The sequence below is a fragment of the Bos indicus x Bos taurus genome, chromosome 15, assembly GCF_003369695.1.
Source record: "Bos indicus x Bos taurus breed Angus x Brahman F1 hybrid chromosome 15, Bos_hybrid_MaternalHap_v2.0, whole genome shotgun sequence".
Lineage (NCBI taxonomy): Eukaryota > Metazoa > Chordata > Mammalia > Artiodactyla > Bovidae > Bos > Bos indicus x Bos taurus.
In genome coordinates, this window is record NC_040090.1 from 19,658,262 (window position 1) to 19,684,587 (window position 26,326).

Genomic DNA, 26,326 nt, shown 5'->3' on the forward strand with positions numbered 1-26,326 from the left:
GCAGGGATGTTTTACCTGCCAACACACAGCCAGTAGGCTCCTAGCTGAGTCAGCACAGATTGTGTAAAATACATTGGTAAGGGCTATTAGCATCATCACAAATGCTGAGGCTTTCAGAAGCATTATCCGTTTGCTAAACAGTGCCCACCTTTTCAGGAGGACAAAGTTTTGCCTTTTTCTTGTGGGTACTGGTGAATAATGTAGACTTAATGATATTTGTATGCTTAGAATCTTGGCTGTATGTAACAGCGTAGCCTGACTTTCACAGACAAAGGTGAAATTTCTTGATTTTTTTTTAAAATCCTTGTTTTTGTGATGTGCTGGACAGACTGAAATGAATCCTGCCTTTTTTTCTGAAAATAAAATCTCATCAAATGTTACTGGCCCAAAAGGATAGCAACATATGCAACATGTCCAATGGTAGCAACTGAAAGAAGAGATCTTAGCACAAGGTTTCTTCTGTGGCTGCTATTACTTGAACATGAACAGATAGAGGCTTCCTCATCCCAACCGAGCGTTACTTTGGTGCTTTACATTCCTTGTTGACTCAGTGTTTTTCCTTCAGTTCAGTCACTCAGTCGTGTCCGACTCAGTGACCCCATGAATCGCAGCACGCCAGGCCTCCCTGTCCATCACCAACTCCCAGAGTCCACTCAAACTCACGTCCATCGAGTCAGTGATGCCATCCAGCCATCTCATCCTCTGTCGTCCCCTTCTCCTCCTGCCCCCAATCCCTCCCAGCATCAGAGTCTTTTCCAATGAGTCAACTCTTTGCACGAGGTGGCCAAAGTACTGGAGTTTCAGCTTTAGCATCATTCCTTCCAAGGAACACCCAGGGCTGATCTCCTTCAGAATGGACTGGTTGGATCTCCTTGCAGTCCAAGGGACTCTCAAGAGTCTTCTCCAACACCACAGTTCAAAAGCATCAATTCTTTGGTGCTCAGCTTTCTTCACCCAGGGTGCAACTCGGGGTGACTCTTTCCTCAATAGGACTTCTGCCTGAGGAAGTACTGACCATTCCATAGCAAAGCAGCTCATCTCATATAGTGCCTTTTAGTTCTAAGGAACAAGAACAAACTTTGACTGACTTAGGCAGGAAATGAATTTTGGGAAACTTTGAAGAGGAATTCAACCAGACTGAAAAAAGCCAGGAATTGGAATTCCCTGGTGGTCTAGTGGTTAGGATTCAGCACTTTAACTGTCGTGGCCCAAGTTCAGTCCCAGGTTGGGGAACTGAGACCCTGCACACTGCGCAGGGTGGCAAAAAAAATTTTTTTTTAATTAAGAAAAAAGTCAGGAGTTGGGAAGTTCCAGAATTCTCTTTCTAGATTCAGATGCCAGGGTGAGACTGTCTGCTTGCTCTCCTGGGTCTTGTGCCCACTTTGGGGCCAGAGTGCATTGAGAAGCGGGTCATTCTCTAAAGCAGAATCTGCTAAAAGGGAGCTAGGGAGAGCACTGCTGGGAGTCAGAATCAGCAAGGGTTGTATAAATAGTCTTAAAGTTTCGAGGTTTCTTTCTGCAGATACTTGCTATGACTCATGCCGTAGGCTAAGGGTTGGATGTCTGGACCCAAAGGCTAGAATACAGGGACTTCCCTGGGGGTCCAGTGGTTAAGACTCTACACTTTGAATGCAGGTCCCACCCCTGCTCATGGAACTAAGGTCCCACGTGCTGTGTGGTGCAGCACCCCACGCCTCGCCAACAGGCAGTACTACAAAGGCCAGATGAATTGGAGAGTCACTAGTCTTGGGTTCATTACTGGGTGGTGATAACCCCATTGAGGGCTTCCCTTGTGGCTCAGATGGTAAAGAATCTCTGCAATGCAGGAGACCTGGGTTCGATCCCTGATTCAGGAAGATCCCCTGGAGAAGACTGACTGTGGAGAAGGGAGCTTCCTTTCTGTGATCAGCTTCCCTGGGGCTGCTGGTCTTCCCACCCTTGCTATTATGGGCCATATACAAATTAGTCAGCCCCAGCATGCTGACCCTGTATATGAGCACTGTTGGCTTGTTAACGGTGCTGTGAGAAGTGGAACTTAGCATAATGCATAAACTCTACTAGGGTAGATAAGTGGGACCTGGCTCTAAGTTTCTGAACAGGGAGCATATTTGGTCACAACTTGAGGGCTTACTGTGTGCCAGGCACTAGTCTAGGCACTGTATGTATATGAGTTCATTTTTCTCAGTAACTATGCATAGTACTGGGGCTTCCCAGTTGGCGCTAGTGGTAAAGAATCTGCCTGCCAATGCAGGAGATACAAGACGCAGGTTCTATACCTGGGTCGGGAAGATCCCCCGGAGGAGGAGAGCATGGCAGCACACTCCAGTATTCCTGCCTGGAGAATCCCATGGACAGAGGAGCCTGGTGAACTACAGTCTGTAGGGTCACAAAGAGTCGGACAGGATTGAAGTGACTTAGCACAGCCCGTGCATAGTATTGTCTGTACCCAAACCCATCAGAGTGTTTACAAACTACAGTCCCTGTCCATTTCACCGAGTGGGGTGGTGGGCCCAGGGCACTCAGCCTGGGGGTGGGCAGCCGCTGGCAGTTGATTCAGCTGCTCAGTGATGTCTGGGCTGGGATATTTGTGCTAATTTTGGTCTTTCCTTCCTGATCATAAAATGACTGCAGAAGTCCCAGCATTGCATCTGGGTTCAAGGCAGGCAGACAAGATGAGAAGGTTCCAGTTGTTTCTGTCCCTCTTATTGGGAAAGTAAAACCCTTCTCAGAAAGCTCTCAGGTATGTGTTCTGACTGGATCTGTGTCTCATGGCTGTCCCTAGCTTCAAGGGGGCTGGCAGCAGAAAGGGTTAAAAACAGTCATCGAAAATAGCCAGCCAATAGCATTTACCACCTGAGTTGCCACACTGAACAGGCTGTTGATTTCTTCTCCTTACCTGGACCCACAAGATTACCCTTGTCTCTGCATCTTCTAAACCTAAATCTTAAGCTTTTAATTCCATGAGCTATCTCATATCCCTCTGTATAAATCCTCAATATCAACCTCTGTTGCTTGTGAACAGAAAATTCTGACGACCTACCCTACAACTGTAACCATCAGTGTAACATGAAAACACACCAAGTGGACAGCAAGTGTTACTGACAGTTATTTCACCCAGGGTTTCACCACTAGTTCATGCTGGCTGATGGGACTCAGACTTGGGTCTCATCTTCCAAGCCCCTGCATTCTCCATGCCAGCCAATCTACCTCCCGGGGTTTGGTTTATTAAAAATTGTACTAACACTTAGAATGCAGAGGAACATATCCAACCAAGAGAAACAAGAAAAATGGGTAGGCTGCAGTTTTAAGAAACTTTCTTTAAATAGTGGGTATTGGGAAGGGAGGTGCGAATGCCTCTGCCCCACCCCTGAGGTTCAGACCAACACAATGGTTAATTCAAATAAGTAATAAAGAAAAGACTGTTCCATGGTTCCCAGAATAGCTGGGCCCTTGAACTGTGGTACAAATAACTTCCAGTTAGAGCCAGCCCCGTGCCAAGAATAGGATGGGAAGCCAGAGGCCAGGAAGGTGGCCTTGCCTGAGGGCTGAGGCAACTGCTGGGAAGCTGTGGGAGGGAGTGGGCCCTGGAGTCAGTCTGCTAGTGTGGAACACCAGCTCTGAGGCTAACCAGCCACAGGACCTCGGGTAAGTAACTGAACCTTGTGTGCCTCAGTTTCCACAGCTGGAAAATGGGGATAATGACACCTACTTCTAGGGGTTGTTAGATAAAGTGAGTGATGACAAGTACCTGGTACACAGTAGCCTCTCTTTATATGTTTACTACCATAGGGACGACTTCCCTGTAGCTCAAACAGTAAAGAATCTTCTTGCCTGTGATGCAGGAGACCAGGGTTCGATCCCTGGGTTGGGAAGTTCCTTTGGAGAAGGGAATGGCAATCCTCTCCAGTATTCTTGCCTGGAAAATTCCATGGACAGAGAAGCCTGGCGGGCTACGGTCCGTGGGGTCACAAAGAGTCAGACATGACTGAGCAACTAACACACACCATAGGGACAGAGTAGAGACAAAGTAGATGACTAAATAGTTAACTCCAGTGGGGATCTTAAGTACAAAGTATGGAAGACTCCAGTAAGTTAATGATCACTCAAGAAAGCAGGCTTGCTCAGCAAAGAAAGCAAGCAGGCTTTGCCTAGCAACAAAACCACACAGACTTGCTTGGCAACAAAACTGTGCCTCAGAAGCATGAGACATGCCCCCAAACAATAAAATGATGATGGAATAAGACCTATATCATACTCATCAAAATCAAGTTAATGATTCTCAAGAAGGGGCTTTTTCTGCATGTACTAAGAGCAGAAATATAGAAGAAAGGTGGGGGCTTCTTTGGTCGTCTGGTCCAGTGGCTAAGACCATGCACTCCCAATGCAGGGGGCCTGGGCTCAATCCCTGGTCAGGGAACTAGATCCCACATGCCACAACTAAGAGTTCATATGCCGCAACTAAAGATACTACATGCCACAACTAAGACCCACTGTGGCCAAAATAGGAAAAAAAAAAAAAAATATATATATATATATATACACACACACACACACACACACACACACATATATAGGAGAAAGGTGACATTTTACTGAAACGACATGATTTACCATATTTTACTATATGTTACCACATGTTTCTCATTTCTGTAGTGGCATTGGGCTTCTCTGGTGGCTCAGAGGGTAAAGAATCCACCTGCAATGCAGGAGACCTGGGTTTGATCCCTGGTTTGGGAAGATCCCCTGGAAGGGGGCATGACAATCCCTTCGAGTATTCTCCATGCCTGGAGCATCCCATGGACAGAGGAGCCTGGCAGGCCACAGTCCATGGTGTCACAAAGAGTTGGACTCGACTGAGCAACTGAACAACAACGGCAACAGTTCCAGTTTGACTATGTAGAGATAAGAAAACTCCCCTGCTCAGTGTAGAGGAGGAGCTGATGGATGCTCGATGTCTACTCAAGAATGAGGAACAATGTGGTCTTCGCCCCCACCTCTTCCTTTGATTAAAGAACTGTAGCCCACTAAGTTCTCAGGGTGGCACTCCCTTTCCTCCCCACTTGGACTTCTGAGAAGTTTCAGTTACTAAAAAGACTCTTGAGAGTCCCTTGGACTACAAGGAGATCCAACCAGTCCACCCTAAAGGAAATCAGTCCTGAATATTCACTGGAAGGACTGATGTTGAAGGTGAAACTCCAATACTTTGGTCACCTGATGCGAAGAACTGACTCACTTGAAAAGACCCTGATGCTGGGAAAGATTGAGGGCAGGAGGAGAAGGGGACGACAAAGGATGAGATGGTTGGATGGCATCACTGACTCAATGGACATGAGTTTGAATAAACTCTGGAGTTGGTGATGGACAGGGAGGCCTGGCGTACTGCAGTCCATGGGGTGCAAAGAGTTGGACACGACTGAGTGACTGAACTGAACTGAATCTATCACTCTGCCTCTCACTGAATTATTTCTGCACAAAGATGGGAGAACCTTCAGCACTACATCCTGAAATGCATTCTGTGGTTTCCCTATCAGTGTCTTCAGCAGGACAACAAGGAATCAGGTTCTAGGGTGTAGGGCTTTTCAACCTGGCTTCTGCTGCTGCTTAGTCACTCAGTCATGTCCGACTCTTTGCAACCCCATGGGCTGTAGCCCGCCAGGCTCCTCTGTCCATGGGATTCTCCAGGCAAGAATACTGGAGTGCGTTGTCATGCCCTCCTCCAGAGGATCTTCTGAACCCAGGGATCGAACCCAGTTCGATTGCAGGCAGATTCTTTACCATCTAAGCCACCAGGAAAGTCCTCTCAACCTGGAGGGGGTCTGATTTTCAAGGAGGGACCCCTCCTGATCCATTTTTCTCATCAATTTACCAGGACCTCATGATGAACGAAGGAATCCATGTGGAAGTGAAAACTAATCAGTCACACCTCACTGAGCACCAGAGATGTTTCCCAGGTACTGCTTATCAAGCAGATACTGTCTTCATTTTACAGGTCAGAAGATGGAGGGTCAGGGAGCTAGGCATGATTTTCCTGGAGTCACAGAGAATCCTGATTCAAGCATTGACTCTTGTCTCAGTCTGTTCAGGCAGCTATATAAAAAATACCATAGGCTGCGTGGCTTAAATAACAAACATTTCTATCTCACACTTCTGAGGGCTGGGAAGGACCAGATAACAGCTCCAGTGTACTTGGTGTCTGGTGAGATGCCACTTCCTGGTTCACTGGCAGTGGTCTTCTGTGTCCTCACATTGTGGAAGGGCAAGAGAGCTCTCTTATTCTCAGGGCACTCATCTCATGTATGAGGGCTGTGTCTTCAGGACATAACCACTTCCTAATACCCTCCCAATGGGAGTCAGGATTTCATATGAATTTGCTGCTGCTGCTGCTGCTAAGTCACTTCACTTGTGTCTGACTCTGTGCAATCCCACAGACGGCAGCCCACCAAGCTCCCCCGTCCCTGGGATTCTCCAGGCAAGAGTACTGGAGTGGGTTGCCATTTCCTTCTCCAATGCATGAAAGTGAAAAGTGAAAGTGAAGCCGCTCAGTCATGTCTGACTCTTCGCGACCCCATGGACTGCAGCCTACCAGGCTCCTCTGTCCATGGGATTTTCCAGGCAAGAGTACTGGAGTGGGTTGCCATTGCCTTTTCCATCATGAGAATTTGGGTGGACACAAAAGAGTTGTTATTCTGTCCATAACAACTCTGTTATATTTCAAGCCACTGTATTTCCCTAAAAGCCATCCAGAGCCAAGGCAGGCATGGAAAATCCTGATGTACCCCTGAAGAGGCAGAGACCCTAGAGAAGGTGTGCTGGCCAGCAGTGTATCTAGATGCAGAACTAGAGTGATGGAGGGAAAGGGTACTCCCAGGGGAAGTCTTCTGTACCATCTTCAGCAGTCCCACGACTGAGGGAGCCAGGCAGACAGCACCCCAGAACTGCCAGGCTGGAGAGGGATGTGGCAATGGAAAATTTACAAACTCCAACTGCAGAGAGGCAAACTAGGTAAATAGAGTTTAAATCAGTTTTGGGAGGAACTTCCATCTTGATGTCTTATGAAGAGTGACACTCCTGGCCCCTCTCCTCTAGAGAGTGGAGAAAGGACAGCCCTACTTAGAGAGTTCAGAGAAAGGATCGGGTTGGTTCTTGGCAGTCTCTTCACTGTGCCCATGAAGGCCCTTTCTCTGCACACAAAGCCTGTGGTTTTCCCACAGGGCCTTGCGCTGGTGGGTGAGGTCTATCAAGAGGTGCAGTATCAGTAAGCCTAGCTGGCTACCAGACCTCTAACCACATCTTCTAACTGAACTTCATCAGCAAAAAAGGCCTCATGTGTGTCTTGATTCCAAATGCAAGCAGTGGGCAGGGGTGTTAGGAATTGACTCCCTCAATCCCAATACGACGGCACTAAATGGGGATTTGGGGGGAGAGGCAGGTTATACAACAGCTTTGGACTCCAGGAGAGAAAGATTCTGTTTAAAATGAACATAAGCCTGCTTTATCTTTTCTTAAGCAACTTGAATTTCCTGGACCTTTGTTTGCAGAAATAACCTGTAGGCGTTTTTCTTAACAACCATGGTTTGTTATGGCTCCATTTGGACTTCACCTCCAAACTCAGGTTTATCCATTGTGGCACCTGAGTTTTCTTGCGGTGTGCTTGTTACAGGAAACAACCTCTTTATAAACCCATAGTCTAACACAATGGTGTTATGATTAAGCCATCCAGTGTCAAATCTTTAGATTATCTTGGAGCTAAGAAAAAACATCTGGAAGCTTTCTCTCTTTGAAAGGAGAAATACACATAAAAACGTCTGATTATATTACATCATTTAATAAAACTTCTTTGGAAGGAATGATGCTAAAGCTGAAACTCCAGTACTTTGGCCACCTCATGCGAAGAGTTGACTCATTGGAAAAGACTGATGCTGGGAGGGATTGGGGGCAGGAGGAAAAGGGGACGACAGAGGATGAGATGGCTGGATGGCATCACTGACTCGATGGACGTGAGTTTGAGTGGACTCTGGGAGTTGGTGATGGACAGGGAGGCCTGGCGTGCTGCGATTCATGGGGTCGAAAAGAGTCGGACACGACTGAGCGACTGAACTGAACTGAACTGAACTGAATGCAAAGTCTCTTTACGTTCTAAGGATCGTCAACATGTAACAAGAGCTAATATAGGTACTATGCCCAGGTACTTAGATTGTCTCATTTAATCTTGCCAACCCAAGCAAGTAGGTACCATTACTATTCCCACTGTATGGATGAAAAACTGAGATTCAGATAGGTTCACCCACACAGCCAAATACACAGTGGATTCACAGCTTGGTCCCAGGTCTGAGTCTCAGACCCTGGTTCTCACCATTACTACGGTTCTGTAGAGGTAGGAAAAAACCTCCTCTGCTACTTTAGATTCAGTAGCTGGGTCATGAGAATTAAAGCAGCAAAAGACAGATTAACAGGAGAAAAAGTTTATTATGCACACACATGTGGGCCTTACACAACAGTAGTGAAAACCCAAAGAAGTGTTTAGGCTTGAGAGCTCGTAAACCATTTCAGCAAAGGGAGATAGACCGTGAACAAGACAAAGGGAAAGGGCTTGGGTTTCCAGGGATTTTCATTTCTGGGTAAACTGTGGGAAGGTAAAGATTGGATTGGACAAAAAGTTGATGCAAGTTTTTTAGTAAGATCTTACAGAAAAACCCAAACGAACTTTTTGGCCAACCCAATAAATGGGGGAGACTTATAGAAGATAAAGTTTGCTTGGTAAGGCTCTGTTATGCAGTCTCAAGTTAGGGCCATTTCCAGTGATAAGAGTTGTCTCCTTATTCTGGCGTGGGAGAGGGGGTTGGGGACACCTCCACAAAGGGAAATTTATTTTATCTTTACAAAGGAAATTCTGTAACCTTTAAAAGGGGAAATTTATGCCCTGCTTTTAGGCAGAAAAGGAGAGGACAGAGTAACTCCTGTGTCTGTTTTTTCTCAATTAACTTCAACTTAAAATAACTCTTATGCCAAAGTGGTGTATTTTGTGGTGGTATATTCTGATCTCCTTCAGGTCCCACAATACATAACACTGTTTTAAAAGTGCCCAAATATTTATTGAGCCCTATTATATGCCCTGGTGGCTCAGTTGGTAAAGAATCTGCCTGCAATGCAGGGGACCTGGGATTGATCCCTGCGTTGGCAAGATCCCCTGGAGAAGGAAATGGCAACCCACTCCAGTACTCTTGCCTGGAAAATCCCATGGACAGAGGAGCCTGGCGAGCTACATACAGTCCATGGGGTCATAAGAGTCAGACACGACTTGGTGACTAAGCCATTCCACCACCACTATTATATGCCAGCATTATAAGATCCTTGGGCCAGATCCTCACCCTCAAGAAGCTTACAGGTGAGTATGGGAAGAAAAAGCTTCTTAGTTTCAGACAAGCCCATCAATGGGAACTGCTCTTATATTTGGACAGAATACATACATTTACAAGTTCTTCACACACACTATTGTCTTCCATCTGATCATCAGAAACAACCCTATGAGGCCGCCTGGTTCTTTTATTTTGCAGAAAACCACCTTAGAAGTCAAGCAACTCACCACTCCAGGACATTTGACTCTGCTTTGCTGCTACACACACATACACCCACACAGTATTTGCTATTGGACCTGGATCTGACTCAGATCTTGATCTAACTGACCAACAGACTAAACTGGCCCCTACCCATCTTTGTTCATTCACCTCAATATCATTAGGCAGAGGTTTTTCCCTCTATGACTAATACAGGCTACTATTTAAATGAGCTGGGCATGTCCTTGGGCAGTATATCCAAGTCACCTTAAATAACTGAGCTCTTTGAGGGTTGCTCTGCAGAATTTCCTATTGGTGGTTTGTTGACTGCCTTTTAGCTCCTGATAGGCAATGTTTGGAAGAAAACTAAACTGCATTTCACTAAAGACACCTAGGTCAGATCTATTACAAATCCATAAGAGGCTCTCTCTCTCTCCTTTTTTTCCCAGAATTGTCCACAACACTGGGAAATTTGGTGAAAACTTGGGTTGGTTCTAACAGCTATTCCCATCAACCTGCTTCTTCTGTTACAGAGAATGTAAAGTCAGATACTTGTTTCCCCAGACTTCTCTGCAAGGAGGGGTGGTAAGAGAAGTATGCTGATGCAAGGGGCAAGTTTCTAGGATTTTTTTTTTTTTTTTTTCCTCCCTATAAGAGGAGAGAGGCTTCCCAGGTGGCACAGTGGGAAAGAATCCACCTGCCAAGGCAAATTCAATCCCTGGGTGGAGAAGATCCCCTGGCTAGGAAATGGCAACCCACTCCAGTGTTCTTGCCTGGAAAATTCCATGGACAGAGGAGCCTGGTGGGCTACAGTCTATGGGGTCGCAAAGAGTCTGACACGATTGAGCACACACGCAGGCACAAACACGTGAAAGGACAGGAAGACGGAAGAAAGTCTCCTCTCAGAGTCTCCTCTCGAGGCTTCCTACTTTTGGATGAGGTTATAGTGGGATGCCGGAGAAGGCAATGGCACCCCACTCCAGTGCTCTTGCCTGGAAAATCCCATGGATGGAGGAGCCTGGTAGGCTGCAGTCCATGGGGTCACTAAGAGTCGGACACGACTGAGCCACTTCGATTTCACTTTTCACTTTCCTGCATTGGAGAAGGAAATGGCAACCCACTCCAGTGTTCTTGCCTGGAGAATCCCAGGGACGGGGGAGCCTGGTGGGCTGCCCTCTATGGGGTCGCACAGAGTCGGACACGACTGAAGTGACTTAGCAGCATAGTGGGATGAGAGAGCAGGAGTCAGGGGTGCAATAACACAAGTGAGGCTTGTGAAATTCAGTGGTGGTAGCGGGAGTCTTGGGGCGGGACCTGGCCGGGGTCTGGAGGACGTGGAGCTGCTGTCGTCGAGGACGGTGAGTGATCGCCGGTAGGGGATGAGCAGCACAACAGACCGGATCCTCCCGATTCCCCAGTCCCTCTACTAGGATGGTCTTTCTCACTCCAGGGGCCGTGGGCGGGCCACATTCTGGGGCGTGGCCAGCCGGACTTGAAAACCCCGACTGTGTGGGGGCGGGGCCGCTCCCTCGGGGCGTGGCCTGTGGAACCTCGGAATCCCGGCGACTCGGGGCCGGGCTCGCGTCTCCTGGCACGGGGTTCCTCCCACGCAGCTTCCCATTCAAACGATGCCGAAGGGGCGGCGCGGCAGCCAGAGCCCCACGATGAGCCAGCGACCGGCTCCGCCCCTCTACTTCCCCTCCCTCTACGACCGCGGCATCTCCTCGTCCCCACTCAGCGACTTCAACATCTGGAAAAAGCTCTTCGTGCCGCTGAAGGCTGGAGGGGCGCCGGCGGGAGGGGCGCCGGCGGCGGGGGGCCGGTCACTGCCCCAGGGGCCCTCGGCCCCAGCGCCCCCGCCGCCACCCGGCCTGGGTCCCCCTAGTGAGCGCCCTTGTCCCCCGCCCTGGCCCTCCGGCCTGGCTTCCATCCCCTACGAGCCTCTGCGCTTCTTCTACTCTCCACCGTCGGGGCCTGAGGCAGCGGCCTCCCCGCTGGCTCCTGGCCCCATGACCTCCCGGCTAGCCTCTGCCTCCCACCCAGAGGAGTTGTGCGAGCTGGAGATCCGGATTAAGGAGCTGGAGCTGCTCACCATAACTGGGGACGGCTTCGACTCCCAGCGCTGTGCGTGACCTTGGCGCCTTAGCCTGCCTCGGCTCCCTCCTTGGCTCCGTGCCCCCTGAACCCCTCACCCGCAGTGTGGCCTTTAGGCTCAGACTCCAGTTCCCAGGAACCCCAGATCCCAAACCAAAACCTCCCCCCACCCCGGAATCCAGACACTTCATCCTGGATTTCAACCAATTTCTTCCTCCACCGTGAATCTGGACCCTTTTGCCCCAAGTTCCAACCTCCCTCCGCCCTGAGCCTTTTTGTTACTTTGAACTCTGAGCTCTAAACCTGGAACTCGGTCCATCACAACCCCCAGGTTGAACTTTAAGCCTCCTGCACAGTAGTACACTGGGGGTCCACCCCCACAGACAACCCCTGTTTCTAGAGACCTGGCTCAGTGTTTATCTTAACTTGGGGTCCTCAGTGGAAGGAGGGGAAGTAGGTGAGGGTCGTTTGATCTCTAGGGAGAGGTGCAAGACCTAGAAGGCTGAGGACACTCACTGAGGGGCTTTGGGATCATCCATTTCTCAATGCTGGAAGGTCACCTCCTGTGATGCCCCTGGCTGCCCTCTCACCAGGGTCCTGGCCTCTGCCATCTGATCTTAGGTCTAAAGTCTTGGACAGACCAGGGCAGACCAGGTGTGCTGATATGGGCAGGATTCCTCTAGTGTGCAAACTGACTGAGTCCTCCCTGTTCCAGAGTGAAGTTGTTAAATCCAGTTTTACTCCCAGAAGGACCAGATTGCACTGTGGAATATTCAGGAGCCATAGGCTGTTCAACAGACTTTGTCTTTGCCAACACCTGGTCTGGCTAAGTCTAGCACGTGACCACTGGAGGAGGGCAGATGGGTCTAGAAAGAGCATCCCCACCATTGTGAAATAAACTACATGTTTAGGTACATGTGGCTATGGGAACGGTCCCCAATTCATCAAGCACTCTCTTATGTCCCCTTCCCCACTGCCTCAAGAAGAAAATTCCTAGAATACTTGGACTTTCCAAGTCCTGGATTTCTCAACCACATATTTCTCCACTTGGATGTGTTTTGGCTCTTAGGGGTTTCCCCCACCCCCTCACCCATCTTGGGTCTGAATAGGTTTGGGACTCATGTGGGGAAGCACATGATTGCTTCCCCACAGCTAGCTTTGGAAGTGTTAGAAAAAAGCCCTTCTCTCTCCTACATCTAAGTTTGTTTTGGTCTTCTGCAGATAAATTCTTGAAGGCACTGAAAGATGAAAAGTTACAAGGTCTGAAGACCAGGCAGCCTGGAAAGAAGTCGGCCTCTCTCTCCTGAGGAGCTGCCCACCAGAGTCTGGCAGCCGCCTCCTTAGGTGTTAGTGCTTAGATAATGTGTCCCGTTTGTTGTCATTTCAAAGATCGTTATTTTCTGTTCTGTATTTACTGCTGTTCTCGTTGCTCCCAGCACGTACTCCACATACAGTGCCCACTTGCATGGTAAATCTCATGGTCTTTCTCCTGTCTCTGCCACTGCCGGGGGGGTAGTGCTCTCATGGGGGCTGGAGGCTGCTGCCCAGCCAGCATTCAGGGGCTTCCAAGACCAGGGGAGGAGGGGATCCCCAACACCGTCAAGTCAGGGGGATTGGAAAAAGCCAAGGGCAACATATATTTGGTTCTGTTGCCATGTCCCTACTCAGAAAGGCTCTTTGAGGACTGTAACAAGGGGTTAGTTTGGTTTCAAACAGCTTTAGTCCTTAGAAATGTTTTATAATTTTTAAATGTTTTTTGGAGCACAAAACTCTTTGCTAATCTGATGAAAGGCACAGTCCTTCCTAGACATTCATATAGTCAAATATTTGAGTGCTTATTATGTGTTAGGCACCCTCCTAGGTTCTTGGGATTGGCGGTGGGGATACAGACAACAAATATTATTAGTAAATCAAAATATGGTATCAGAAGATGACAGGTGAAGGGGAAAACAAAAAGTAGGGATGAGGATGGTCAGAGGGTGGGAGGAAAGCAGGGTTTCTTGAAGAGAGAACATGTAAACAGTGCTTGATGGAGATTGAGGGCGATAGCCAGGAGACACCGTAGGGGAGCATTTCAGGGTGAAGGGCAGGTGCAAAGGCTGAAGGTGGGAGCACGCTGGGAGGTTTGAGGGTCAGCAGAGAGCACAGACAGCTGAGGCAGGAGTAAGGGGAGGGAGGAAGGGATGGGTGCAGAGAGGGTCCTTTCGCATGGGACCTTACAAACATGGTAAGGACCAGGGGATTTTACTCTGCGTGGGATGGAAAGTAGAGAGTTTTCAGCTGATGAGTAACAAGTTCTGATTTGTGCTATGTTGAGAACAGAGTAAGGAAGGATGAAGAGAAAACAGTTAGGAGGTTGTTGGAATTAATGCGGCTAAGTGAGAAGCAATGGTGCGGTATTCTTGCCCTTTCCCCCTCGCTGGGTCCCCTGCTGCCAGGTACTGCCTCTGTGGCGAGGAGGAGCAAGGACCCAGTGGCACAAGCACACGAAGGCTAACATATTGATAGAACAAATCTTTGATCTAGAACAAATCTTCCAGGGACTTCCCTGGTGGTTAAGACTCCATGCTCCCAATGCAGAGGAGATGGGTTTGATCCCTGGTGGGGGAACTAAGATCCTGCATGCCACACAGTGCAGCCTAAAAAACAAAACCTAAATCTTCCATTAAGTATAACGTTTGGGTGCTTAGCTTCTCGACCCCCTTGTGTCTTCACTATGCCAACAGCCTAGATCGTAGCTGAAGAATCTGTGAAGTTTGGGCTTCTTTCAGAGGACATTGGAAAAGAGTAGCTGGTGAGCCAGGCTTTCCTGGTGGCTCAGAGGTAAAGAGCCTACCTGCCAGTGCAGGGGACATGGGTTCGATTCCTGGGTCGGGAAGATCCCGTGGAGAAGGAAATGGCAACCCACCCCAATATTCTTGCCTCAAGAATCCCATGGACAGAGGAGCTTGGCCGGCTATAGTCCGTGGGGTCGCAAGAGTTGGACGCAACTTATCTACTAAACAACAACAGCTGGTAAGCCAGGTGTCTTCAAAGACGTGAAGTAGGAGGGAGAAGCAGAGTGAGCCTGACAAATAGCGTTGATTGGTCAAGAGGAGTGTGAGTATTTGCAACATGCTGAGGATTTAGCAACACGATTTCGATTTCGTATTGGTGATTTTGCAGTTTTGGTTGAGCAAAAGGGGTTGATGCCTGACTGCAGTTGTTTGAGAATGGGAGGAGAGGAATTAGAGACAGGAAGTAGATGCCTTTATAGGAAGTTCAGCTTCAGATAGAGCTGAGATCGGAGAAGGCGATGGCACCCCACTCCAGTACTCTTACCTGGAAAATCTCACGGACGGAGGAGCCTGGTGGGCTGCCGTCCGTGGGGTCGTGAAGAGTTGGACATGACTGAGCTACTTCCCTTTCACTTTTCACTTTCAAGCATTGGAGAAGGAAATGGCAACCCACTCCAGTGTTCTTGCCTAGAGAATCCCAGGGACAGGGGAGCCTGGTGGGCTGCCGTCTATGGGGTCACACAGAGTCGGACATGACTGAAGTGACTTAGCAACAAGAGCTGAGATAGAAACAACTGGCAGGGCAAGCAGGATCAAGATAAGAGTGTTTTAAGAAAGGAGAAATGACCATGCATTTGTCTGATAGAGAATGACCCCGTAGAGGGACAAAAACTGACAAAGTAGAAGAGGTCTCTGCCTGACTCACAACAAGCCAAATGCTGAGACACCATCTTTGCAGCAAAAAGAGGTCTTATTTGTGAGACAACTGGAGGAGAGGCTGAACAAGTCATAAGTCTGCCCCCAAGAGGCAAGGGGCTAGGGTATTTATGGGGTTACAAATAAAGATGATGATTCAGGTCAGCTGGAGGCGTGGGGAATGTGGGGATGTGATTGGGAAAAGATTCAGGAATTGTCCTCCTGTGCAGATATAAGTCGCCTACGCACCTCTGCACATTCTGAGCGTGGAGGTTTGGGCCCTCTGATGTCAAGAAGTTCCTGAGTGGACCCTGGTGCAGTCCCAGTTAGAGGGTCAGTGGTCCTATCCAATCTTAACCCATTCAGATCGAATTAGCCTCCAAGTTTCTGGGCAACAACTCAGGCAAACATCTTACTGTTTAGGCTTCATGCTGCTGGGAGGACATGCAAGTCTTAAACTTGATTAGTGAAGACAGGTGAAATGGATTTAACCTATGGCTTCAGAGAGAGGAAGAATTGCTGGAATGGTGTCCTTGAGTGGATGAGAGGGGTCAGGTCTAGTTTATAGTAGAGGGATTGGCTTTGGATGGAAGCAGAGATGGTTTATTCTTAATGTGCTTAGTTGCTCAGTCATGTCCGATTCTTTTCGACCCCATGGACTGTAGCCCCCTAGGCTCCTCTATCCATGGGGATTCCCCAGGCAAAAGTACTGGAATGAATTGTCATGCCCTCCTCCAGGGGATCTTCCCAACCCAGGGATTGAACCCAAGTCTCCCATATTGCAGGTGGATTCTTTACCACTGAGCCACCAGGGAAGCCCTGGGTTTTCAATAGATTGGCTTCGGATGGAAGCAGAGATGGTTTATCCTTAATAGCATGAGGTTATCACCTGATGATGATAGATGGGGTGGTGGGAGCCCCAGAGGCTACATACACTTGCCCCAGAGTTTGTGCAGCGACCAGCAGCTTGAGGACACAAATGTGCATGTCTGTGAGGCCCAGCTGGAGACCCTGGGCATGGGTACTGGGAGCCAGGCAGAGGCTGGCCAGCCACAGAGCTGCTGCCTGACTGCAGGGTCGTTTCAGCCACTGCTGCCCACAGCCAGGAGTATGGGCCCAATGTCAGGCCAAAGCCCCCAGGTTCTAAACCTTAGCAATGAATTTGAGTGTTTCCAAAACCCAGTATAGGGTGAGAAAGTCTGGACAGTCCCTCAGAATTCACAACTGTGGGAGTTCACAAGCCCAGAATTCACAATCCCCGGGAGTCCTCCCACCCTGGGCATTCCAGGTCCTGTCTCCCCTCTCTCGGAGGAAGCTAGATTCTCATTACCCCAGGCTGGTTGATGCAAGAGAATCTCCCTTGTTCTAGAAACCTTCAGGCTGGCAAGTCCAGCGAGGGGAGCTGGAGACTCTTAATGAAAGTCAGGAAGACTCGGCAGCAAGCTCAAGGAGGGCAGAGCTACCCGGGGAGGGGGGAGGCGGGGCATTTCCCATTTCTTCCCCAGAGCCTCCATTGCCCCCCACCCCCATCCATCCAGACTCATAAAACTGGCCGCTGATTAAGTGCATCCTGGGCACAGAGGGAGGCAGTTGACATGAACAGTCTACTTCTTAGTAGTACCGGGACTCCATGCTTTCACTGCACGGGGCACGGGTCCAATCCTTGGTCAGGGAACTAAGGTCCAGAAAACCCCATGGCATGGCAAAAAATAATAATTCTTACTAGCACCTTGTGATATAGGAACCATTCTTGGCATGTTTTACAAATAAGGGGACAGAGACTCTGAAAGGTGTAGTGACTTATACCCTCCTCCACCCCTGGGCATAGGGCTAGGGAATGGCAGAGTGAGGAGTGGAAGTCAGGCTTGTCAAGGTTCTCCCAGGCCTTCCTGCAGCGTAAAAGGGCACAGACATAGGGTAAGCCCTAGTGAGTCACCAGAAGGAAACATTAGGTTCAATACCGGGAGGACATAGTTTGGGAGTGCGCTGAGTTGTCTCCCAATGTTGAGAATGAGTTGACAGTCTTATGGTATCACAGTCAAGGTCCCAGGAATGCCCACACTCAGCCCCATCACTTGTCCCTTCATCCCATGGCTTTGGTCACAGGTCCTGTTATCAGGATGGTGGAGGAGGCAGGTCCTGTGATTCTCAGTCCGTCCTGAACAGAATGGAATGGAAGAGGCTGTATACCAATGAGAAGAATGCTTGGTAATTGAAAACAAGATAAGGGTCCAGGTGAATAATTAGATAAATGCAGTGGCATGCTGGGGCCAGCTGGAACAGCTCATGAAAGCCAATGGTTAAATTTTGAGGAATTTTGTAAGCCGGTTGTTAAATACAGCCATTGTTAAAAATTAGCTTGTATCAACTTACAATTAAACAATATTTAAAATGAAGGTAATAAATATTCAAAATCCAGCACTCCCTAATTATTTTGCTCCATTTTACAATTACCCGTGCTCTTAAAGTTATTTATGGCTCTCATGTCTGTATGGTCGAAATATTATATAACAGTGTACTAATGTTACATTCCTTCTGAGTAATGTCCATGTTGATGTTTTGAAACTGGCCACAGTGAGAGTATTTACACTATGGAAATTGGCAAATGTACAAATCCAGATTGTTCTTGTCCTCTCTACTCTTTCCAACCTCCATAAAAAGTTGGTTGTTAAACATTTACTAATACACCGCCAGATAAACAGGAAAAATCACTGATAGCTGAGCTAGAAGGAAAGCTGCTTTGGGACACTCAGAATTGGGCTGAAGGTATGACTGAAGCTCCCTGCTGCTTCTGGTTTGTCTGCCCACTTAGTTACCCTCATGGAAGAGGTAGGAAAGAAGAGCCTAGTTATCTGCTCATGAAGGCAGGCTTTTTTTTGCCACTGGACTTGTAGGATCTTAGTTGCCCTGAACCAGGGATCCAACCTGTGCCCCCTGCAGTGGAAGCATGGAGTCTCAACCACAGATGATGCAAGGCCCAGGGAATGTCCTGGACCTCAGCCAATCAGATTAGCAGCTTGTACTCTCAGGGCATCAGCGTAGAGGGTGAACAGAGGAAACAGCCCATGGGGTGGGGGACTGACGTTCATCCTCTCCAGCGGTAACTTGTTTGAGCTAGATGGAACAGCAAATCTGACAGAGGGTGAAACCAGATATTTGCATCATGACTGCTCCATCAACAGATTGTTAGTCCTGAGAGAAGCAGAGATTTCAAGGTGATGGGAAACCTCCCACCCCCTCAACCAAATAACCTATGCCCTACGCTATGGCCAAAGGATTCAGGCAGGATCCAGTGCCTGCAGGGGCCTGGCTTCTTGGGGAGCAGGAGGAAGATAGACGTCATCGCTGCGTTCAAGTTTCCCTCTCTGTGGAGGTGAAGGCTGTACTGGTGCCTCATGCACACTGGCCTTTTCCTTTCAACGACATCTTGAGCCTGTCACCATCCAGATATGTGACCTTGGGAATGTTACTCAACTTCTCTGAGCCTGTCTCATCATCTGGGAGATTGAGACATGTTCTCATCAGTTCAGTTCAGTTCAGTCACTCAGTCGTGTCCGACTCTTTGCGACCCCATGAATCACAGCACGCCAGGCCTCCCTGTCCATCACCATCTCCCGGAGTTCACTCAAACTCACGTCCATCGAGTCGGTGATCCCATCCAGCCAGCTCATCCTTTGTCGTCCCCTTTTCCTCCTGCCCCCAATCCCCCCCAGCGTGAGTCTTTTCCAGTGATTCAACTCTTCGCATGAGGTGGCCAAAGTACTGGAGTTTCAACCTTAGCATCATTCCTTCCAACATGGGTGGGAGAAAACAATCAAGATGATAGACAGGAAATTTTTCTCAGATGAGAGTCATAATTACCATAGTCATAGTTTCCCATCCTATTTAGGACTCATCTCTCACTGCTGAGCTACTAGCCCTGAATCTGCAGGACCCTACAAAAGTGATGGGGGTGAGTATGGCTAGGGGTGCAATTTGGGGAAGAGGTTGATTCTTTTCTAGTGAGGGCCAACCATGTCCCTCCCAGGCAGCATCACATCTGCCACTTCAGATGAGGTCAAGGACATGGCCCCTCCATAGGTGGTGCCCCAAAGAGAGGGCTTCCATCCCGTCCACAGCCGAGCATCAGTATATCCAAGTGCAGCGACCAGAGGCAAAGTGACTAGAGAGGAATCCAGAAGATGCATCCATGACACCGAGCTGGAAGATCACATGTTCTAGGGGCTCTTCTTGTTGGTGGGGGAAAGAGGCCACTCAAAGCAGCTCACTTACATAACAAGAGGGGATGATGGTAGGGTTGGTGGTTACAAACAGTAGAAACGAATGCAAGAGAAAGAAACAAAGGGGGCGTCTAGGGCTTTAGGAGGAAAGGAATGTGGCGCTGCCACTGGACACTTGGCTTCAACCACGTTTGTTCTCTCCAATCACATTTGTTCCTTGGAGAGCAAATGTGATTGGCTGGTGTGAGTTGCTTGTCTCTTTCTGTCCGTATTGGGGTGGGGTGGCCAGAGTCCTGAGATTGCCGCCCCACCAGAGGCCCTTGGAACAGAGGAGCAGTTTTAGACACATCACATGTCCCGTTATGGGCTTCAAGTCCCATTCGCACCAGGGCCTGGAAGCCACAAGGAGCCCAGGCAGCTAGCCCCTTCTGTTCCTCTCACTCCACACACCTGCACACCTCATGCCTTTCTCCCTAGACTGTCGACTCAGTTCAGGTTCCCCTAGAGAGTCACGTCGGGTTCCCTCTCACAGGAAGCCTTTGCTAGCTCCAGTTCCTAAGGGAAGAATGGGAGTGGCTCACCAGCTGGCTTTGGACTCACCTCACAAGTCAGGGGAGAGGAGAGACAGAGCAGCAAAGGCCCTATCAGTTCATTTCAGTTCAGTTCAGTCACTCAGTCGTGTCCAACTCTTTGCGACCCCATGAATCGCAGCACGCCAGGCCTCCCTGTCCATCACCAACTCCCAGAATTCACCCAGACTCACGTCCATCGAGTCAGTGATGCCATCCAGCCATCTCATCCTCTGTCGTCCCCTTCTCCTCCCGCCCCCAATCCCTCCCAGCATCACAGTCTTTTCTACTGGAGCCTAGGGGAGGATTTCTGCAGAAGCAGGAATAAACGTTAGCTGTTCCAGCCATCATTCCCCAGCGCCCCCAGGATTACTCATCTCATCTCTGTTTCTGTCTGAATGCAGTGCCAACATTCTATAACCGAAAACAGTGCATACAAACTAAACCTGCACGCCTTTACTGATTTGTTCATTCATTTATCCATTCAATGGTTCTTCACTTCTCTGAGCCCTTTTCCTCATCTGAAAAATGCATGGTTCTTCCCCTGGCTGGGGCTGTGAATTAACTGAGAGAATGTATAAACTGCTCAGCTCACGACCTGACACACAGCTGATGCTCACCATCCTAGGGTTTGCCAGGCAAATTTACATCAAAGTTTCTGGTCATCAGCACAAAATCCTTGTTTCTGTCTTGGTGGTGGGGGTAGGGGGGCGGGATCCACTAGATGGCAGCATGGATTTAGACATGGGATGAAATCGCCCCCTGCCCCCTCTCAGGTCCAGGGCTGATATTTATCAGCTTGCTCACTATTATCTAGAAGAAAATGCAATTTGCATAGCCATTGCGGACGCTCATTGTAAAAATAAACACAGGTGCAACATCAGCCCTTTCCCAGAAGTGGCAGCTGGCAACCTGCTGGGAGTCATGTTTTATACTCCCACAGGAAAAATCTCTTTCCAAAACCAGTTTCAAGGTGAAAGTCCAGTTCACGTGAATTAAAAAAGCTAGACAGGACCCATTTACGCTTATTTTCTGTATTGGTCTGCTCAGGTTGCTATAACAAAGCACCACAGACTGGGTGGTTTAAACAACAGACATTTATTTCTTACAGTTCTGGAGGCAGGGAAGTCCAAGTTCAAGGTGCTGGCCAATTTGGTTCCTGGTGAGAGTTCTCCTGGCTCGCAATCAGCTGCCTTCTTGTCGTGTCCTTAAGTGACAGAGAAAGGGAGGGAGGGAGGGAGGGTGGGAGAGAGCACTCTGCTCTGTTTCCCTCTTGTCATCGTTGTTACTTAGTCACTAAGTAGTGTCCGACTCTGCGACCTCGTAGACTGTAGCCCATAAGGCTCCTCTGTCCATGGGATTCTCCAGGCAAGAATACTGGAGTGGGGTTGCCAGGCCCTCCTCCAGAGGATCTTACCAACCCAGGGATCAAAGCTGAGTCTCTTGCATTACAGATGGGTTCTTTACCACTGAGCTGCCAGGGAAGTTCCTCTTTCTTCTTATAAGGACATTAATCCCATCATGAAGGCCCTGCACTCGTGACCTCAGTCAGTTAAATCACTCAGTCATGTCCGACTCTTTGCAACCCCATGGTCTGCAGCTCGCCAGGCCTCCCTGTCCATCACCAACTCCTGGAGTTTACTCAAACTCATGTCCATTGAGTCGGTGATGCCATCCAACCATCATCTAAACCTAATTACCTCCAAAGGCTCCATCTCCAAACAGCAACACATTGGGGATTAATGTTTCAATGTGTGGAGGAGGGGAGAACTCGACACATTTTAATCCACAGCAGATCAGTGTTGTCTAACAGAACTTTCTGCAGGGACAGAAATATTCTATATCTGTGCTGCTTAATATGGAGCCGTTAGTCACATGTGGCTAGAGGAACTGAATTTTAAATTTTATTTTTAGTTATTTAAATTTCAGTTTAAATAGCCACATAGGGTTAGTGACTACCATAATAGACAGCTCAGGACTAAATAGAGGTGAAGGCAATGGAACCCCACTCCAGTACTTTTGCCTGGAAAATCCCATGGACGGAGAAGCCTGGTAGGCTGCAGTCCATGGGGTCACTAGAGTCAGACACGACTGAGCGACTTCACTTTCACTTTTCACTTTCATGCATTGGAGAAGGAAATGGCAACCCACTCCAGTGTTCTTGCCTGGAGAATTCCAGGGATGGGGGAGCCTGGTGGGCTGCCGTCTATGGGGTCGCACAGAGTTGGACACGACTGAAGCGACTTAGCAGCAGCAGTATATATACACACATACACTTTTTTTTTCCCCCTCTCCTTGGAGAAGGAAATGGCAACCCACTCCAGTATTCTTACCTGGAGAATCCTATGGACAGATGAGCCTGGTGGACTACAGTCCATGAGATCGCAGAGTCAGACACGACTGAGCTACTAACACTTATTTAATTGATTGTGTTACATTTGGAAAGAGGGAAATTTGGGGTTTAATGTAGGCTTGGTTTCCAAAGTTAACTGATATGGGAGCAGGTAAAAATGGTACCTCTTTATAAACCAGTGAAGTGAAAGCACTGCCCATGGTGACATAGTAGCAGCTCCTCCAAGTAGCAGCTCCTTCCTGTGTAAGCCTCCAGGAGTCTAGGTTCCCTTTCTATACCTCCTGGGGGTGATTTGGGAGGAGTCACAGGTCCACCAGGACAGGCTTGCTAGTCCAGGGTGCTTCATGTGTGTTTGTGTGCATGTGTGTTTGTGTTCATGCACATATATGTACATGATCGGGCCTCTTACAGAATAAGGTTGTGACACTTTACGTGGGAAAGCGGGGTGGTTTCCTAGTCCGAATTGTTCACTGTATCCTTCCTCATCTATCCCAAAGAAACAGTCTATTACAGGTATGTTTCAAGAACTGATGTCATTTTATAGTTTGTTTTAGGAACAGAGCAAAGATGCTCTGATGCGACCAGTTCTAGCAAAGGACAAGCTGTTTTGGGGTCTGGTACAAGAAAGACCACTGGGGTCTAGCGACACTTGGAGTTTCTCCCGAGCCCTGCCACACCCGCTGCTATCAACTATCAAGTTAGCAAGTAGTTTCTTTGTGCCAGGTCCCGGGTTTAGCACTCCACGTCTAGCATCTCATTAATATGTACAGGCTGAACCCGTGAGGCCCTTGTCCTCACCCCCATTTATAGGGGCACCAAGAAGTGTACAGCTAGGGTGTGGGCAAGCTGCTCCAAGGCCCAAACACTTAAACCCCAGCTCATTTTTTGTTGACTGATTTCAATCTATTTTATTTCCCCTGTTCCCCTCCAGCCCACCTCAGCTAGCTGTTATGGAGAATGTTTGTGTGAGCAAATGTCATAACCGCCAAGAGTCTGGACTCCAAGATAATGACAGGTAAGTTTTCTCCTGAGTTCAGCCTAGGTGAACTTTACTTTAGCAATGCCGTGCCTGAGCAGTTACATGGGTAGTCTCACGTAACCGAATCTCATTTTCCACTGGCCTACTATATAATTCTGGTAATGAGTTCCACGTCAATCTTGTAGAGGTGATCATCTTTGCTGCCGACGTTTTTTTTTTTTTTGGCCTTGCTGCACAAGTATGTGGGATCTTAGTTCCCCGACCAGAGATTAAACCCACATCGCCTGCATTGGCAGTGTGGAGTCTTAACCATTGGACCACGAGGGAAGTCCCCAGCCCAGGTGTTTTGGAAAGAGTTGTGTGCTGTGATGAGGGTGTATGCCCTGGGTGGGTTGAATCTTTCGGGTGCTCAGAAAGATGACTCTCAGAAATGATGGGACCATGGAATCTGTGGGAGATCTCCAGCCAGCTCCAGCTAGTCTCACCCCGGCCAGGTGATGAAGGGACTTCCCTGTCACAGGACCAGTCCCCTCTCCCTAGATGTCCTGAGCTCAGCCTCTGTTTGGGGGCCTTATGGGTGTCCTGAGCTGTTGAAAAGGGATGCTGTCTACAATGGAGAGCCAAAAGGGGCTGAGCATAGCAGTCACTCCTGGTGGATCAATAGGTGATGCTTCGGCTCTGGCAAGAAAGTGAATTCCTCAATGCTAGAAGTATTCAAGCAGAGATTAATCAATAACAATAACCTTGCAGTTGTCAACTGCGTGTTCTCTCTTTCCAGCTCTACAGTTATTTCACTGACCAGATCTTAGCTTCATTTCACAGAGAAGGCTCAGAGAGGGGACGTGACTTGCCCAATGTCACACCGCTAGAATGTGGTAAAGATGAGGTTTAAATCCCATTCAGGTATGACCTAAATCAAATCCCTTATGACTATACAGTGGAAGTGAGAAATAGATTTAAGGGACTAGATCTGATAGATAGAGTGCCTGATGAACTATGGATGGAGGTTCGTGACATTGTATAGGAGGCAGGGATCAAGACCATCCCCATGGAAAAGAAATGCAAAAAAGCAAAATGGCTGTTTGGGGAGGCCTTACAAATAGCTGTGAAAAGAAGAGAAGCGAAAAGCAAAGGAGAAAAGGAAAGATATAAGCATCTGAATGCAGAGTTCCAAAGAATAGCAGGGAGAGATAAGAAAGCCTTCCTCAGTGATCAATGCAAAGAAATAGAGGAAAACAACAGAATGGGAAAGACTAGAGATCTCTTCAAGAAAATTAGAGATATCAAGGGAACATTTCATGCAAAGATGGGCTCAATAAAGGATAGAAATGGTATGGACTTAACAGAAGCAGAAGATAGCAAGAAGAGGTGGCAAGAATACACAGAAGAACTGTACAAAAAAGATCTTCATGACCAAGATAATCATGATGGTGTCATCACTCACCTAGAGCCAGACATCCTGGAATGTGAAGTCAAGTGGGCCTTGGAAAGCATCACTATGAACACAGCTAGTGGAGGTGATGGAATTCCAGTTGAGCTATTTCAAATCCTGAAAGATGACGCTGTGAAAGTGCTGCACTCAATATGCCAGCAAATCTGGAAAACTCAGCAGTGGCCACAGGACTGAAAAAGGTCAGTTTTCATTCCAATCCCAAAGAAAGGCAATGCCAAAGAAGGCTCAAACTACCGCACAATTACACTCATCTCACACGCTAGTAAAGTAATGCTCAAAATTCTCCAAGCCAGGCTTCAGCAGTACGTCAACCGTGAACTTCCAGATGTTCAAGCTGGTTTTAGAAAAGGCAGAGGAACCAAAGATCAAATTGCCAACATCTGCTGGATCATGGAAAAAGCAAGAGAGTTCCAGAAAAACATCTATTTCTGCTTTATTGACTATGCCAAAGCCTTTGACTGTGTGGATCACAATAAACTGTGGAAAATTCTGAAAGAGATGGCAATACCAGATCACCTGACGTGCCTCTTGAGAAACCTATATGCAGGTCAGGAAGCAACAGTTAGAACTGGACATGGAACAACAGACTGGTTCCAAATAGGAAAAGTAGTACGTCAAGGCTGTATATTGTCACCCTGCTTATTTAAATTATATGCAGAATATATCATGAGAAACACTGGGCTGGAAGAAGCAGAAGCTGGAATCAAGATTGCTGGGAGAAATATCAATAACCTCAGATGCAGATGACACCATCCTTATGGCAGAAAGTGAAGAGGAACTAAAAAGCCTCTTGATGAAAGTGAAAGAGGAGAGTGAAAAAGTTGGCATAAAGCTCAACATTCAGAAAACTCAGATCATGGCATCTGGTCCCATCACTTCATGGGAAATAGATGGGGAAACAATGTCAGGCTTTATTTTTTAGGGCTCCAAAATCACTGCAGATGGTGATTGCAGCCATGAATTTAAAAAACGCTTACTTCTCAGAAGGAAAGTTATGACCAACCTAGATAGCATATTCAAATGCAGAGACATTACTTTGCCAACAAAGGTCCATCTAGTCAAGGCTATGGTTTTTCCAGTGGTCATGTATGGATGTGAGAGTTGGACTGTGAAGAAAGCTGAGCACCGAAGAATTGATGCTTTTGAACTGTGGTGTTGGAGAAGACTCTTGAGAGTCCCTTGGACTGCAAGGAGATGCAATCAGTCCATCCTAGAGGAGATCAGTCCTGGGTGTTCTTTGGAAGGAATGATGCTAAAGCTGAAACTCCAGTACTTTGGCCACCTCATGCGAAGAGTTGACTCATTGGAAAAGACTCTGATGCTGGGAGGGGTTGGGGGCAGGGGGAGAAGGGGACGACAGAGGATGAGATGGCTGGATGGCATCACGAACTTGATGGACGTGAGTCTCAGTG

The 26,326-nt window shown here is 48.2% G+C and overlaps 1 protein-coding gene across 3 annotated transcripts; it reads left to right on the forward strand.

Annotated features, from left to right (window-relative positions):
* Positions 1-887: 887 nt before the first annotated feature.
* On the forward strand, positions 888-13,121 carry C15H11orf91 (chromosome 15 C11orf91 homolog). Of its 3 annotated transcripts, XR_003514668.1 has the most exons (3): positions 888-3,645; positions 5,870-5,951; positions 12,870-12,955. XR_003514668.1 is itself a non-coding variant. In XM_027562702.1 (2 exons), exons 1-2 carry the CDS (start codon positions 11,183-11,185, stop codon positions 12,953-12,955), a joined length of 582 nt encoding a protein of 193 aa, XP_027418503.1. In that variant the 5' UTR covers positions 11,111-11,182; the 3' UTR covers positions 12,956-13,121. The 3 variants fall into 3 exon arrangements, 1 of the variants encoding a protein (XP_027418503.1); XR_003514669.1 differs by lacking the exons at positions 888-3,645; positions 5,870-5,951 and adding an exon at positions 9,234-9,385 and having other exon boundaries at positions 12,870-12,952; XM_027562702.1 differs by lacking the exons at positions 888-3,645; positions 5,870-5,951 and adding an exon at positions 11,111-11,678 and having other exon boundaries at positions 12,870-13,121.
* The last annotated feature ends 13,205 nt before the right edge of the window (positions 13,122-26,326 follow it).